The 17,350-nt window shown below is 48.2% G+C and overlaps 1 protein-coding gene across 17 annotated transcripts in view; it reads left to right on the top strand.

The window, feature by feature from the left end:
- Nucleotides 1-17,350, top strand: part of LOC127068856 (uncharacterized) — a 55,212-nt gene that overhangs the window by 22,274 nt on the left and 15,588 nt on the right. For 16 of the 17 annotated variants that reach the window (XR_007783230.1, XR_007783232.1, XR_007783231.1 and 13 more), the window contains 6 exons: nt 149-1,293; nt 1,409-1,631; nt 1,723-1,980; nt 2,136-2,478; nt 2,568-2,862; nt 4,209-9,266. Coding sequence is in view for 14 of the 17 variants with exons in the window: in XM_051005174.1 (XP_050861131.1) it covers nt 149-1,293; nt 1,409-1,631; nt 1,723-1,980; nt 2,136-2,478; nt 2,568-2,862; nt 4,209-9,266 (7,322 nt within the window). In the remaining 3 variants the exon portion in view is untranslated. The remainder of the gene's footprint in view (nt 1-148; nt 1,294-1,408; nt 1,632-1,722; nt 1,981-2,135; nt 2,479-2,567; nt 2,863-4,208; nt 9,267-17,350) is intronic. The other variant, XM_051005172.1, reaches the window with a different exon arrangement.

The raw sequence follows: 17,350 nt of genomic DNA, 5'->3' as shown, positions 1-17,350 counted from the left end.
GGACGTACTCGCCTGGCCGTATCTCTATGCCTACTTAGAAAAGGACCGAATGGTCTCTTTGGACGCTTAAAGTCGATCATACGTAAGACTCTTCATCGATATTTTCTCCTTCCACGACAAGAAATATAATCAGACGTTTACGTTTCAGCGGAAGGGGCGAAGCTGCCGTGGTCATAGAGATAGCGGGACAACCGGATGGCGAACGAAGCGCTAGACCAAGCGTATCTTCGATCTCTTCCGTATTGAATCAAAGTGCCGACGACAGCGATTCCGGATTTCACGGTTTTCTGTCTCGAGACGATCCCAGTCACGCGTCCAACAACAATTCCAGTCCTAACAGCGTCAACACTGCCTCTTTTCCGAATCTTAGTGGGAGCAACGGTAACGGTAATGCCGCTTCCAACGCTAACAACAACAACAATCTAAAGGACGTTCAGCACGTACCCAATGGTTGGCTACAACAGTCTCCTCAATACGGTCAATCAGGCTCGTCGCAACATCAACACTCGCAGTACTGTTTCTCCGAACATTCTGTTTCTCAGCAAATACAACAAGGTCATTCTCATCAGCATCAAGCGATGCTGCATCAGCCACATCAGAATGTCCCTCAGGTTTATCAGCACAAGCACGTCGTTCAGCAGCAGCAGCAGCAGCAGCAGCAACAACAACAACAGCAGCAGCAGCAGCAACAGCAACAACAACAGCAGCAGCAACAACAACAACAACTGATCAACGTGCAAGCTGTTCAATCCACGCCTCGAAAATTTGGCCAGCCCATATACGCCAACGCACCGCCGAAACCTAGGAGGCTAACCGACGGATCCAACGAGTATTCCACTCCCTCCCCTGAGCCAGGTTATCGAAGATCTCCTGTCTCGCCGGACGTTACCCTGACTAGCAAAAGTCCCATATCCGATTACGACAGGAACAGCATCATTTATGCCACCGGAATGAGTCAACCGTCGCAACAAAGTTTAAGGACGGACAAGTCTGGTTTGAATTACGGTTATTGCCAAGTGCAATCGACCGAAAGACGTACGCCTGACACTTACGGACGAAGCGCGAAGCCTAGACCGAACAGGGGAAACGGTGACTACGAGGAGGTCTACGGTATACCTCAGCTTTATCAGAGACCAGCCGGACCTGTTGTTGGATATACCAAGGGAAATGCACCAGCTCCTATACCTATCCCGACTTACGCGCAACATCAGCAGATGCATCATCAACAACAGCAGCAGCAGCAGCAGCAGCAGCAGCAGCCACAAATTCATTCGCCAGTAACCCCGCCCAACGGTACCGACACTCCACTTCCTTCAATCGCATTTTAAAACTTTAACGAGCCTTCTTTCGACCTATCTCATATCACATTTCATATAACCGCGTCTAGTTTTACATATTTTCTTCTCAGTTCCCATAATAAGACAACCAATGGCCCATCAACTACCACCGCCTCGACCTCACAGTGCCGATTTTCTCGAGTACGAAGCAACAAGGCGACCTCAACAACAAAACCATTCGCAAAACGAAGTTTCTTCGAGTCAACAGAAACGTCCCCAAAGGCCTAAGTCGAGTCTAGACATAATGAACCCATCGGATGCGACCAACGATGGTTATTATTATTCCGAAGAAAGGTTGGTACGATTAACGAGATGAGAAATCTCTTTGTAAGCTTCGATCAGAAAACATCGCACAACAAACATTTTCGCGCATTGTTCTAACCAGATACGCTGCGCAAATGCGTCAATCGGCGGTGTATCTCCATCAAACGCCTCAGCATCATCAACAACAAAGAAACCAATCGCTGTCGCGAGCCACCGTGCCATCAAAGATAACGACGGTTCATGACAGAAACGGCGACGTCAGAATGATGGCTACTTTGCCCGACTCTTCTTGTTCCACTTTTAGACATCGTTTGCAACGAGAGCATGCTCATCCGCATCAGCATAATATACCTACTCAAACGTTGCAAAGACATAACGAGTGAGTTGCGCTATCAGCAAGTATTGTAATATCACGTCACGCAGTATACGCTAGAATTTCGCTGAAACGAGCTAATGGAAATCCAATTTGTCTATTTAGAAATGTACTCCGCTAGATGTTATCATTGACGTGCGCGCGCTCTCGTTTCTATCCAGGTTGTCCAACAACGACGCAAAGCTGAGAAGATCTTTACGCGAGAAGGTCTACGAGTCGAGTGCTCGCAATGCATCGACCCGCGAGCACGAATCGTCGTTGAATTGGAACAGATCTTCCTCTCATTCTAATCACGGAGTTAACATGGCACAGTCGTGTCAGTCCGCTCACAGTGGAGCCAAACGATGGGTCGAACAGCAGCAGCAACAATTTTATAGATCCGCGTCGGCACGTTTGCCAAGGTCCCGCCATCCTGCCGCTTTGGACCAAGACGAGGATGATTACGGTGGAGGACGATCTTCCGCGGAACAAGATACTCGCGATGGCGAACGGAAGATTCAACAGGTTTGCGCAATTGACTTAATAACAGATAGTAATACCTGCTTTTTCAACGCCGACGTAATCTGGAAAGCTTGATGCGACGATCGTTGCAGCGAGAAGAGTCGATGAAGCGTTTACTGGAGTGGAAACAACGTATGCTACAATCTCCCCTAACGCGGAAACCATCGGGATCGTTGAATCGGAGCAGAGCGCAGAACGAGCTATCGAATTATTATAAACAGCAAGCTCTTCTAGACCTGGCAGCTCACGAAGCTTCGATAACAGAGGCTCGTCATTCGCGGAGAAAGGAGGACAGTCACAGGTCTCACGTTAGAAGTAAAAGTTCCGACGGTCGCAGAACCGTCACTTCTGTGTCACGTTACAACAGTTACTCGAGCGACGACGAAGGTAGGTACACTTCTCCAGAACTTATTATTTGATCGCATACCGTGGCCACGTCATTGTCGACGTATCGAGGGAACCAATTTAGTCCCTTTTCACCGAGTGCGAATCATTTTCAATAGCACTCGCACTCGTAAAAATCCCTCGAGTACGTCGCAATCGCGAGGTTTCTTTAATCGTTGGTAGAATAGATCATCGTAACACTTCGCGCTGAGATTATCTGCGGATTCTAACACCTAATATTCAATCGCTTTAACACACAATTTATAATTTACTCGTTTCGCGCTCGTAAACGAGTAGGCGAGTGGTCGAGTCTCTCGAGTGCTAAATTAGAAGCATATAACCGCATTTTATACGTCTAGCGCATTTTACGTCGCTCCACATAGATCCACGAGCTTGGTTCGAACAAATCCTCGTGTTGACTAATACATATCCGTGTAATTATCTCGCGAAGAAAAAACGTTTTGGTTGTACGCGTGCTATAGAGGAATGTTGAACCTCCGACGATTGGGTTATCCCAATTTCGTGGATTTCAAAAATTTCCCTACTCCTCGCGCATCTTGTTCTCGCTTTTCTATTTCTATCGATGGTGTACAGCGTGTCTCTGTAAAAGCACGAAGCGAGACTAACGGAATACCGGATCCCGCAAGATTCAAAAGGGCGCACAAACAAGAAGCAAAAGCATTTCCTTGCGGTCCGCGGGGCTCCTTCTCTTTGCTAAGTCAAGGCTCATTGGTGAATGGTAAATGGTGATTGCTGAATGACGAGTGGCGAATGCCGAGTGCCGAATGATTAACAAATTAATACTATAGTCACTTCCACGCCGTATGAACTTGTTCTCTCTCTCTCTCCCTCTCTCTCTCTCTCTCTCTCTCTCTCTCTCTCTCTCTCTCTCTCTCTCTAGCCATCTAGCTATCTTGATGCTATGTATGGGGGATCGGCATGGCATGCGAGAGGATTGACTAACAACATTAACGATTCGTGGTTCTCGTATCGAAAGTTGTAAACGCTGGCGCAAGTTTAACAGGCATTTTTTCGAATCGATTGTCAAAGTCGTACGCATACATATCTCATCATTGGCAATTGTCAGTTCGGTAATTAAGTTTGGCCATTAATTTTCAACTTTTTCTAATAATAATAATAATACCTACCGTCTGATCCAATGAAACGATATCTCGAGACAATGATTCAGAAGGAAAGAGCTTCGTTAACCCTGCTTCAAGTTCGTTGGTGGGTAGTTTGGAAGGGTGTCTAACCTTGAGAAGGGAGTTGCTCGTCTTATCATGTATTACGAGTATCACTCGCAAGTAACGGACATGCGTTCGTGTGTTTCTTTGTAACGGACAATTCAGAGATGGGAGACGTTCGAAGAAAGCGAACGCGCAGACCCTCGCATGCAGGAAGGAGCCCCCGGCATGCCGGTGACGATCGTTCGTCCACGTCGACTACCCAAGAGAACGGCAAAGCGATCCAAGGAAGCGTACGTACGAACGTTCCAGCGATTTCATCGACGCAGTTGGGACAGACGAGTATTCGATCGGGCAACGAGAGCAAAGTACGTTTCAACGCCAAGACCGCCCCAGCGAGCCCTTCGAGTATACCACCGGACGCCGGTTACGAGGAAATAAGTTTCCCGCCGACGTCAAGGGAGACTCGTACGGACGCGTACTTGGTCGCGTCCGAAAACGTTCGATGTGGTAAAACGGCGGAACGGCGCCTCGAACGTGGACATTTCAACGAGGTTCAGCGCAAGCTGAATCAGACGACGTTGTCGAAAAAGTCAAGTGGTATATTGAAGTCTTCTAGCATATACGAGATCGAGGAACGATCAACGGTAAAGGCCGCGACGGGCAACGTCGAAGGGAGTAGTAGCAATCCGAACGAGTACGTGCCCGTGGACGCATGGGCCTCCGTTCACAAGTGCGTTCAATGGGATTCCAACGGGGACAAGGACAAGGTGGAATGGGGCGATTCCAATATCGACGAGAGCAAACTCATAAAGGAATTCTCTTATCAGTATATAAAACCCAAACAGGCCGAGCAAGGTTGCGGAAAAGCGGTGGACGATCGGTTGTTAAATATGATCGAATCTGCGAATCTCGTTCGATCGAGGATAAGATCGTTCGAATCGAACGCGGAAAACGGTAGTCCCGTAAAGGAGACGCTCACCATGCAGGAGGCGTTGAAAGTTTCGCCCGTCGAGACGTCCGTCGAGGCGCACGTTTCGAGATTGGACTCGTCGAGAAAGGCATCGTCGATCATTCGCAGCTTCGCTTTGGGTGACAATGCGAGAGGAGGCGACGATTCCAACGTCTCCCCCGTGGGGAGGGACGGACACGCGAAGCAAGCATCCACCGACAGCAACAAGTCGGTCAAAGATCTCTTGGCGGATTTCGAACGAAAGTCCCAACAGATTCATCGCAGATTGGAGGAACGCGAGGAACGATCGGAGGTCAGGCATCGGGGAGTTTTCAGCGACACGGAAACCCTTCTCTACGACACGGGGAGCGACCTCGATCAACGAGACAAGAGCGAGGAACGCGAGGAGGAACGACAACGGGCCGAGACGGAGCTGCTAGGGACGTTGCTCCCGGATCGATCGAACGAGCTGGAGGCGTATTTGGGCACGTTGAAGAAGAAGAGATCTCTGGGTCAGACGAGACAGAGGCGCGACGAATCGCCTGGCGATTCCGAGGAAGGACCGGAAGGCGGGGAGTCGTCGGCCCGGCGTCGAACCGACGGGAATTCGTTTCGCGCCAAGAGAATACGCGAATCTGGCGTCGCGACCAATACGGGATATCCGTTGGCGCACGAGGACGTTAGATTTCCCGTCGAGGACGGCGACCGCGTCGTCACCGGAGGCGGTTCGTCGAGGCAAGAGGATCTAATCCCGGAAGAACATTATCTTCCGATGTCTCCTAGAAAAGCTATTTTGGATCCGAACGAGGACGACAGGCCCAATCCGAAAATGATGGAGAGTCTTTTCGCGAATCTGGAGCACGAGGAGAGCTCGTACGTCGAGATGGCGCAGAACAATGGAACCCATTCGCTCTTGGCTCCGAGCAAGGAGACTAACGACGATCGGGATTCCGGCGATTACTCGACCTTGGACGCTTCGCACTACGAATTCGTCTGCGTTTCCGACAGTAAGATGGAACCGGTTTACATGGAAGTGAGCCAGCTGTCGGAGAAGGAAGATGGAAGGGAGGACGACGGGATCTCGTCCAAGACGTTGAAGCTGCGAAAGAACGAGGAAATCGGGCGCAACGGGACGAGATCGGATCTCCCGGACATTCTGACGGCTCTGAAGTCCGACAGTTCCGACGCCGACGACGAGTCGTCCAAGGATTTCGACTCGATAGACGCACCGAGACACCCGCGATTTAGCCTCTCGGACACCTTCCGACCTGCCTCCTATTATCTGGGCGCCAGTCGAACGATGATAGCCGAGTTGCACGATTCCTCCGACAGCGAGCTCGTCTCCCCGCCTCCCATCCCTACCTCGCCGCCACCGTTGGAGGACTTGGATTCCTTGCAAGAGATGCAAGATCCGTTGGAGGTTAAGAAGGTTGCGTCGCCTCAGGTACCCGTAACCAAGGAAAGCGTCCCGAGCGTCGATTCCCCGAAGTCGTGGAACAGGTCGGATCACGGAGAGCGAGATCAGAGATCGCCGTCGAGGCTGTCCGAGATGTCAGGGACCATTAGTTCGACCTTTCGAGACAGCAGGATGTCGTTGGAGAGCGCGAGCGGTAGCGATTCGGTGTCGGTCGAGCTTAGAAGTCCGGAAGAGGAGGCGGCGAGGCACAGGCAACTGAAGAGGAGACCCGTCAGCGACGAGGTTTGCGAGGTTTTGGACAGTCTCGACGAATTGGAATCCATCGGGAGTCGTTTCGAGCTCGACGGTACCAGCATCGATCTCGATCGTTATCTCGAGGAATTGCAAGCGCGCGACGCCTTTAACGTGGACCTCTACGCTAAGGATTTGAGTTACAACAGTATTTATGGTTTCAACGAGAACATGTTGGTCGTCGACAAGCTACAAAAGACCACTTGTCAAGATCTTTCGAGAAAAACGAAAACGTTCGATTTCGGACAGCCCCTTCGTTACGACAACGGGAACAAGATCGGCTCGGCCAGTAGCCTGCCGTCTATGAGAGTTTGCGACGTACCACCTACGCCGTCCCACCAACACTCGCAGTCGTACACGGGTGACGCTCATTACGAGAACGTATCGAGTTTCTCTCCTTTGAGAAACTCGCCTAGCGCACGTTCGAACGCGAGCGAGCAGCGACGGTCGCGAGACGATAGGGTTGCGCTCGCGGACGAGGACAGGCCGACGGAGTCACGCCACAGCAGAGACTCGAGTTGCTCGTTGACCGGTCAGAGAGCCGTCGACGGGCGATCCTCTTCGACTCGCTCGATCGCCTTCGAGTCCCCCTCTCGAACGCGTTCCCCTGGAAACGATCTCGTCCAAAGCCCATCGCGGACGGCCGATAACACTCCGCCGTACGGCGAGCAAAAGTCGTCGAATCGTTATCCAAACGTTCCGACCGATCACAGATCGCCTACTATCCCCGATCACGTACAACCTCCGTCTCCGACGGCGACGCCGCCGCCGCCGCCGCCGCCGCCGCCGCTGCCGCCGCCGACGACGACGACGACGACGACGTCGATTAAATCCAATTCCTATTTATCGTATCTGAACGGTCCCGAGCAACGCGTTCAAGGCGAACAGCCAGGAGCGCCGTACTATTACTCGGACCTTCGCGGCAGCGTAGGTAACAGCAACAGCAACAACGAGAAACCGTCTATCCTTCACGGTGGTCACGTCTCGAGGCTACCGCAGTTGAATAACCAAAGAGACGATGCGTCGGCAATGAACAAGAGGAACGACATCGGTCGTATAGTGAATCCGATAGCCAGGCAAGTGCCCAGACAGATTCAAGTCGAAGGTATCGACGAGGCTAGACGCATAGCCGCGGAACTGAGGAAAAGCACGTGTCGCTTGTTGAACGACAACAAAGTCGACTTGGTGGATAAAAGAAATTTCTACGAAGCCGATACCCTTCGAAGGGTGAAATCGAACGATCCTCTACCGGACTTGTCCTTGCCGGAGGTTAGTACGAGGAATCTCTATCCCCACGGTTTGCGGGATAAGAGCGGCGGGGCCCGTTCGAACGCGACCGACGACGCGCCGTCGGACGAGACGCCTCTCCACGTTCAAGCTTCGCATCGAAGGTCTAGATCGTTGGAGGGACTTTTGGACGACGTTGGCCTTCAGAATCTGGTCGAACAAAGAAACCGGGCGAACCGTTTGTTAGCCTTGTCGACTAGGCAAGCCGAGGAACGTGCGCGAAACGTTTCCACTCCCGTAGACGATTGCTCGCAAGATGCTACTTTGAACGATTTCAACGTTTTGGATCCTTGGGAACAGGACTCCCTTTGGCGCGAGAATCTTCGTAGGGCGAGTTTACGGAATGCCAGATCGTTGGACAACTTGGAGAATCAGGACGCTAGATCGCCGGCGGCAGGTTCCTCTTCCTGTTCCGATGGCAAAACTCGTCCCAAGATCACGCGAGGTGCGACTTACGTGAACGACAGCGTAGCGATGCGAAACGACAACGATTCTTCGTCGACTTTGGACAGACCGCGAGTCAAGCGAAGAATCAACAACAAGTCCGAAGAGCTTGCCGTTCTCGAGACTCGCGAACCGACGAATCCTCCTCTCGACGATGCTTACGACTCTTACGACGCTTGGAATTCTCGGAACGCGCAAGTATATCGAAAGGAATGTCCCGTTACCGAGGAGCAAGACGGTCATTTTTTAGCGGAAGGCAACCTTCCCTCGACGAGAGCAACGGCGGGGGACCTGCGTCCTTCGGGGGCTTGTCGCGCGGCGAGTCGCGTCGCGAATTCCGCCACGAGTTCAGCCTCGTTCGAGTTAGATCGCGAAAAGTTGCGACAATGGGACCTACTGTCGAGCGCCTGCTTGCTCCAGGAACAGCAACAAAGTACTACGACGACAGTGGGGTCGGGGCGAGGGTTGCCAACTGCCGATCGGCTCGGACGCGTCATCGATTCGAAGAACGTGCCCGTGACTACTATCGTTTCGGCGACGACGACGACGACGACGACGACGACGACGACGACGACGACGACGACGACGACGACGACGACGACGACGACGACGACGACGACGACGACGACCGCGACGCCCACGACGACGAACGACAATATCGGCGACGCGATCATCGCGGAGGCATTGAAGATTACGATATCGGAAAAGATCGATAATAAGAGCGATCCAACGTCGTTTCTCAACGAACGTCATCGAAGTTCGACGGCTTCCTTGGAGGCATCAAAAAGACGAGAAGCGATCGAGACGAAAGACTCGCGTAACCGGGCTGCAGGTGAGTGGCTCATCAAGACCGGTGCTGCCTTCGGAAAGTGACGCGTGGGGCCTGGGTCGTGTTCCAAATTCGATTCTCGAACGTTTTAACGTATATCGTATTTTCGTCTTTCGTCTCGATTCGATTTTTGGCCTTTTTTCGTACCTCCCACCCCTCCCCTTGCGTCTTGTATTTGTCATTAAATGTATGTACCTGCGTTCTCGCGATTTTTCTGACTCTTCGCACGACCGCGTTCCAACTTGCATACCGAGGCCCCTTCCTATTTCTGGGCTAGACGTTTGTAAATCGATGACGTGTCCTTTCGATGATCATAATCTCGTAAAGACCGGCTTTACGATCGGTGCGAGTTGGAACACGGCCTATCGAGGGCGAATGACGTCACGTAGACTGTAATTTGCGCTAATCCAATTACCACCTATCTCTCTCTCTCTCTCTCTCCCCCCTCCCTCCCACTGTCTCTTCCCTCTTGTCTTTTTCGACGCGAAACCGTATTTCGTCGCGACAAATATTACCCCATCATCTCATTTACGAATTCTAATTTTCCCAGATAGAAAAGGGGAAAATATCTTTCCTGGTTTAGCTATTTTGCGTTCGAAGCGAGACAATAAGATCTTTCTTTATCTTTATCTTCTTTCCTTTCCATGGTAATTTGTAGCAATTTTGGTAACGGGGAAAGAAATTTGCGCAGGCAAATCACTCTTTGCGCGACCACGAGCGTCAACGATTTGTTTTTAGACGCGGTTGAACGCCTTGAACGAATTGAAAGTTATGTAAGGCTCTAACTAATTACGCTTCATTTAACGCATCGTGACGTCTGAACACGATATACGTACACATATAGGATAATGTTATTTATAGTTTACAAAGCGATGATTTAACTTAAATTTTAAAACGATGTACATAAATCTACTATATAGTACCACATGCGGATGTATACTTAAACGAGACGAAAGAAAAGAAACGAAAAGAAATGAAAATTTGTAGAAACGAAGATAATAATCGAAACACTTGTGTAACACCGGAGACTTCCTTTCTCAGCGAGACACTCGCTCTAACTGCGACGAGAGTGAGGGAGGCAGAGAGAGAGAGAGAGAGAGAGAGAGAGAGTCGAATCGTTTTATTACAGACGGAATCATAGATAGAGTCAAAGTCACGCGCGTAACGACTTTTATTAAAGCATCGTTGCGCGTGCGTCATGCGTCCGGTTAACGCGCAAAGAAAGGTAAGTTTTCTTCTTCGCGATAGAAAAAGCTCTCGACGTCGAATAAAGTACCTAGTATGGTCACGTTTCCATATTAAATCTTGCAGAAATTCTGACAAAAAGTAAGGAAAGAAAGTGGCTGTGCAAGTAACGCGGTTGACATTATTTTCGTTCTCTCGTTCGAGAGAGAGAGAGAGAGAGGACCGAAGGATCGGTTTAAAGGGAAGATCCAGCTCGCGTCTAACAAGTCCGTTCACCCTGCATGGAGCGCGTTGGGTAGAGCCTTGTGCCGCCCAAAAATAAGGTGATTAAATTCGTAGCTGGTTCTACCTCTCGGCCTTCTCTCCTCATACATTCTTTCGCACGCGTCGAAGAAAGAAGGAGCAAGTTCTCTGGCCGCTATCCAAACGGGTTCGAGGATGCTGCTGCTCGAAGGCCGAGAAAGAGGTTATGTCCTCTCTGCGTTGGAGGGGGAAACAACGAAATCTCGAAACATTCGTTGGACCATATTCCGAAGATGGAAGTACAATTAGCAGTATTATTATTACGAAAGGTTAAGTATTTCCTGTGGAGCGCTTAATCTTTAAAACGAATAGTCGAGGATAACTAGTTGAAAATAAACGTCGACGAAGTATCGTTGGTGCATCGGAAAAAGAAATCGTTAGCTCGGGAAAAGAAAATGGTATCGAATTGATTTTCCTTGGACGAAAATTCATACCCACGAGTGTGCCTAGAGAAAGATTTTGCAATTCACGCAGACTCTCCGTCACGCGTCGTTTTCACGATTAAATTTCACGCTTTCCGAGTTATTCGAGAGTACTTTTTGCAGGGTACTGCTACTACGGGCTACCACTCGAGAGCTCTTAGGTTTTATTTAAAATAAACATTTATAAGAACCGTTAGACCGTTGGAACGACGATTAGTATATTTCGTTGGACCCAAGTTGCGCGTCATGCTGCGACGGACGAGAGACAACAGTAAGGCTGCACTACGTTTACGATGACGTTTCCTCGAGTTACGAGTCAACGAGTTGCGCGTTGTTTTTGGCCCTGCCATACTCGACCTTCAAGCTCTTGATATATTTTTACGCGAAACGCCACGAGTCTTGATCTCCGACGCATTTATATCCTCAACGTTCTCTGGAGAATGCCTTTGCCTTTGTTTATTTTTTCTTGATGCTTTCAACTTTTTCGATATAGTTATAGCGGCGTTTACCGTTAAGCCACGTTCGTCGCGTGCAAGCGTTACATGATTTCAAGATATTCGGTTAAAGGAGAAAAGAAGAAAGAACAAGTTGATTTATAAATCGCTAACGAGGGTAGGAAAAGTGCAGCCCGTTTACAACGGAGACACGTCGTTAGAACGAGAAGAGGGAGAGAGAGAGAGAAAGAGATGGAGAGGTTGGTCGAGTGGTCCTTGAATCTTTCTTTCCATCTTTCTCTCTCGCTCTCTTGGCACAACGCGCGCGCGCATGCACGACGCACGCACGCACGCACGCACAAATAAACACACGCGAGAAGCTTACGACGTACGTACGTAGGGACGTGCTCGGTCGGTTGTGTCGTCGTCGTCGTCGTCGTCGTCGTCGTCGTCGTGGTCGTGGCTGCACGTTCCTTGCCGCTCACTACTTACGTCAGTCAGTGTCAGTCAGCCGGTGGCGCTCCGCGTGTTTGGACGCGCCTCTCGATCTCTTCGTGGATCATTGGATCTCGTATTTGTGTTAAAAGATCAAAAGTCTCGAAAAAAAGAAAAAGAAAAGAAAAGGGAACGTGCCAATCTTAAAATTTGCAAAGAAACGATGGTTGATATAAAGAGAAACGTGATGATGATTTTTCCGAAAATTCACGCCGGCGATTCGTTAAAAAGGCCGACGAGTATCGATCCGTGCTCGTTTTAAAGGTTCTCCGCGAAATCGCGATGCTATTATATCGTTCTCGTGGTAGCGAGTATTCATGGCGAAGTTTGCCAATCGTTAAAAACGAAAAGAAGAAACTGGAGAGAGGAGCCTCCTCGTGTCCTCTCCTAAGCAAATGATTCTCTCGCGTGAGAAGGAAGAAGCGCCGAGTGTTGTTTTACGCCTCGTACCGTCTTTGTGCTCCTATTTGCCCGTACTTATCGGCAGGAGATTCGCGACGACGAGGAAAAGGAGGAAGGTATCTTGACGAAATATCGGGATAAGTGGTGCGTCGAAAAGAGAAAAGAATAACAAGAGAAAATAAACAAGTGAGAAAGAGAGAGAGAGAAGATGGGTGGAAAGGTTGGACTGATTTGTGGAAGCTGCTGGTCCGGCAAATACAGTACGTATATGTGTACCCGAATTTTCTTTCGTTTTTCTCATGTTCTTCATTACGTATGAAATAATATCTTATGTAAGTAGGCTAGATTATCGATTACCTCGATACTTACGATCGTAATTATTCGACTCGACGATCGAGATACGAAAGGTTAATTTAGTTGGTTCTTTCTCTCATTAGACCTGTTAGAAAACGATACGTTCGTACTACGGTCTGTTTATCGAAAAGAAGAAGTCACGGATCGAGTCCCAAAAAGTCGAGAATCGGTTTCGTTCTAAACGACGCGCGTAAATCGATGAAGATCGTCGAGCGTTCGAGTAAACAAAGATTAGATTCGCTCTGAAAACAATCCGAAGGAAGTAGTGCGCAGTTAACGAAAATTCCATGCTACGTCATCGTTATTTCTCTCTCTCTCTCTCTCTCTCTCTCTCTCCTTTTTCCCCGCCCTTCGCTTTAGTTCATTTTGGACAGAACTACGACAACGAGCAGAAACGCGTCGAGCGTCAGCGATCGAAAGGAGATGCACGAAAAAACATTGTATAAAAAAAACGGCGTAGAGTACTTTCTGGTTAAAGCCTATCTGGAATGGTGCCAGAATGATCGTTGCTCAAAGCTACTCTCACATGGGCAAAGGATATCGATCGGGAGGAACGCGTACGAGTATTCGAAATCAGAATTTCTCTCGTACAGAATGCGTTTCGAAAAGGATTAGCCTCCGGTCGATAACACTGTGCCGTTGCCGTTGCCGTTGCTCTTGCTCTTGCTCTTGCTCGTTCATCAGCCTTCGCTGCTCGAAACCCCGTCAAAACGCATAAGGGTTCTTTTATTTTGCGTTCGAAACTACACTTTTGCAACACTTTGTTCGGTTCAAAACGATAGGCTCGAGATCTCTCCGATAATCTCATCCCACTTATCACCGTTCTGTTACACTTCATCGGCTTATCCTACTTGTGGGTTCGAGTGCGGAACGATTCGTCGAATTTGACGAGGAGAGTGAATCGGGTTCGATAAACGAGCATTATTCGTTCTCCGTGACGAGTCGTTGCCCTCTTCTCTTGGAATAATTCGATCGAACGAACGTTGCGGCAGCAACGTTTACCGTCTTTGATTCTCTAATTACCTTTTGCATTCTCCTATCGTCGAGCTTCAAAGAGCGAGAGAGCGAGAGAGAGGGAGGGAGAGCGGGAGCGAATGTCGTGCACTCATAGATATACTCGACGTGCAAGCCGGTCGAGCGAACGAGCGAACGAGCGAACGAGTAGATACCGTTACCCGCGGCACAACGCATTCACGACCGTCGTTCGATCGTCGCTCGATCCTCGACGCGCCTTCCTTTGCTCAACGTTTCGTCGTCCTTCGTCCTTTTTCTTTATCCAGACATTTTCGAAGCTTTAGTATTCGTTACCAGTAAGGTATATATACCTATGTGGAACAATAGTATGCTCAAAATCGTCCGAGAAGTCGTTCGAGAAATCGTCCGAGAAATCGTTCGAGAAAACGAGGAGTCTGCAAGAAGTGGATGAACTCGTTTGCGGGTCAAGTCGTCGCTGCACCTGCGATTTAATCGGTGAGTTCAGTGTTTGCTCCGAATGTTCGATACGATTCAAACGAGAAAACAGCAGAGGCGTCGAACGCGTATCAACGAATTAGAGCAAACTTCGTCTACTACTATTTCTTGCACAACAGGATTCGGTTAGCTCGCGTTCGAGGATGATCGAAATTAATGTTTAATATAATCTCTACCACGTAGAATCGTTGTTGGCGAATATGCGGAATTAACGGAGAAATGCGAACGGAAATGATCGAACAATAGACTAATGGGAGATAAAGGGAGCATTGAAAACACGTCGATCAATTAATTTCGCAGAGTGGACGCATTCTAACGCGTATCCGGACCTACTACCTAACAACCAACACGCACATTTTATCGTTCGTGCGGAGCGGCTTGGAATCCTCTCGTTGAACGAATATCAATGCGGCGAGTCTCGTTCGTGCTTGTAATATCCGATATTCGATTCGACCAAGTAGCGACCAACTTCCAAGCTCGAACGATCTTGACCATTACCGCGATTTGTCCTATTTTGAGCTCTCCCTCCCTCTCGCTCTCCCTCTCTTCCTCATTTAAATTTGTCAATAATGCAAACAAATATTTCGTTCGCTGTCTACATGAAAAATAAGATATAGTTAGGCAGAGAGAGGGGAGACCGGAAGATTGTAAAAAAGGAAGAGCCGTTTCCCTTAACGGATCGGTGAGAAAGACCGTGTGTCCAGTGTTTTCCCTTTTCAAAGGATCTTTTCAAGGCGTACAATAAAAGAAAGCGAACGTGTTCTCGGTATGGAAAGCTCGTTTAATTACCGTCTACGAGAAGCGCGTGTGGCCTCTCCATTCAATTCCATCTCGCTCGACGAGATGACGTTGCGCATTCCCCGACTAGCGATTTTTTATTTTTTTTTTACATTTTTCACGTTTTTCCATACGTCGTACGCGACGGAATCGAATCGATAATGAGATATGAAAAGTCTTGGAATGGCATATACGTACGCGCGATGCACGAAACGAGGTACAACACGTTGCTGAGCACGAAGTCGATTCGAAATAGATTTACGTAGTTCGGGGTAAAATGGAAATTGGTCACACGCGCTCGGACCTGTCGAAAATATGTTGGTCTATCGATCGTGACGTGACAAAAATTTGATTTTTTCTCTCCCTTTCCCTCTCTTCCTCTTTCCCGTCACGTCATCTACGATCGCTCACGTTCCGAGAAGTACGTCATAGAAATGCCGATCCTCGAGCGGAACTGTGCCGATCGAGCCTCTTTTCTTTCTAAGGCCACACACATTTTTCCCCCGTCCTCGCATAAGCGTGTGATATTGAGTCATTACGGAAGTTTACAATGCTTCGTTAAAGGGGAAAGCGCGTGCGCACACATACGCACCGAGGTTGACGTAGTAGGTACCGCTTTATAAAACGTAGCCTCGAGTCATACTCAAGTATCACGTTCCCGCGAAAACGTTTTGCTCTTATTTTATTATCTTGCTTTTGTTTTTTTTTTAACATTTACCTCCCACAAATTCTCTTTCGGTCGAAAGTCGAAATGAGTTGAAGTACGACGATGAAAGATATTTAACGAGTTTGCAGTTCGGAGTAAATTTCACGACGCTTCCATTGTGTCAAAACGAAAATACTATTTTCTTATGCTCTATTTTCTTTTTTTTTTTTTCTCACTTTGTATCGGACAAATTCTTGAAAAAAATGCGGTCAAATAAAAATTCCAATGGAAGGCCTTAAGAATGGACGTAAGTAAAGGTAGGTAGGTAGGTTCTAAAATGTAGTTTAGATAAAAAAGCACCTAAAACTATAATAAATTAATGGTCTCCTCTCTCTCAAATTGCACGATTCACATCGTAGGTAGACATATCGTCGAATAGTAAATGCGTGCACATATTTATCGATAGAAAGTTTTTTAAAACGTATAAAGGAGAGAGAGAGAGAGAGAGAGAAATAAAAAGATTACATCGAAGGAGTCTTACTCGAGTCAGCCAACCTACTTGATCACTACAGATACCGCTACTTGGCATCCAATCGACGCTCTTCTCTTCTCTCTCTCTCTCTCCCCTCCCCAGCTCCACCGTCGTCTAAGCTCGATTATTACCACGCTGTCGTAAGCACGGTCCTAAGATTACAGAAAACAGTCACATCTCTCTTGGCAAAGTGAGTCAGAGAGAGAGAGAGAGATGCAAGTAGAAAATGTCGGTAATGACGATGCAACGCTAAAAGATCATGCCAATGTGAAATGAAGTGGTAGGTCTCTCTCTCCATTGCAATAGCGACCATTTAAGTATTCATATAACGGGTGACACTCGAAGCGACTCAGAAATTGCCGAGAAAATGTGAAATCGCGTTCTTTCATTTTCTTTCTTTTTTGATTAGTTTACTTTCTTCTTTTTTCATAACAACGACACGAATCTTTTTCTCGTTCCTCTTATATCCGACGAAAGTATATAACTCGAACGCGAAAAGTATAAAATGGATTGGAACTTTTCTCCCGTTATTTTTCATCGGTTCGGTCGATTGGTCGGTCGGTTCATGGTCTAGCCAGCGAACGCAGAATTTCTACTTTTCCTCGAAGGAGTACATTGACGGAGTTATGATACCCCGTTTATCGCAATGGCGCACCTGTTACTCGCACTCCGCATATTTCTGCGCAATTTTATCTAACGTCGAGAGAAAAGTGAGAATCTTTGAATGTTTCTCAAGAAATTGTTTCAAAAAATGATGTGTATTGGGTTAATTTTTTATTAAAATAATGATTCTTCTATCGTAAGAAAGAGAATTCTTCGATTTGTAGCTAATAATAGCTTTGACTTTACTCGTGCATACATTTCTCCCTCCCTCCCTCCCTCCCTCTCTCTCTCTCTCTCTCTCTCTCTCGTTTTCTCCTTTCACCCGTTAGTTTCGATAGTCCAGCAATACAAAGATAGAGAGGCAGAGCGACGAAAGAGAAACGAAGCTGCCGTTAGGGGAAGAACAAAAAGAGAAAACCAACATTCTCCCTGATCACCGCGGCACAGCAACAGGTCGTGGACGA

This window comes from Vespula vulgaris, chromosome 14 (genome assembly GCF_905475345.1).
Source record: "Vespula vulgaris chromosome 14, iyVesVulg1.1, whole genome shotgun sequence".
In the NCBI taxonomy this organism is placed as follows: domain Eukaryota; kingdom Metazoa; phylum Arthropoda; class Insecta; order Hymenoptera; family Vespidae; genus Vespula; species Vespula vulgaris.
The sequence above is the reverse complement of the archived record's forward strand: the minus strand, read 5'-3'. Positions and strand labels throughout refer to the sequence as shown.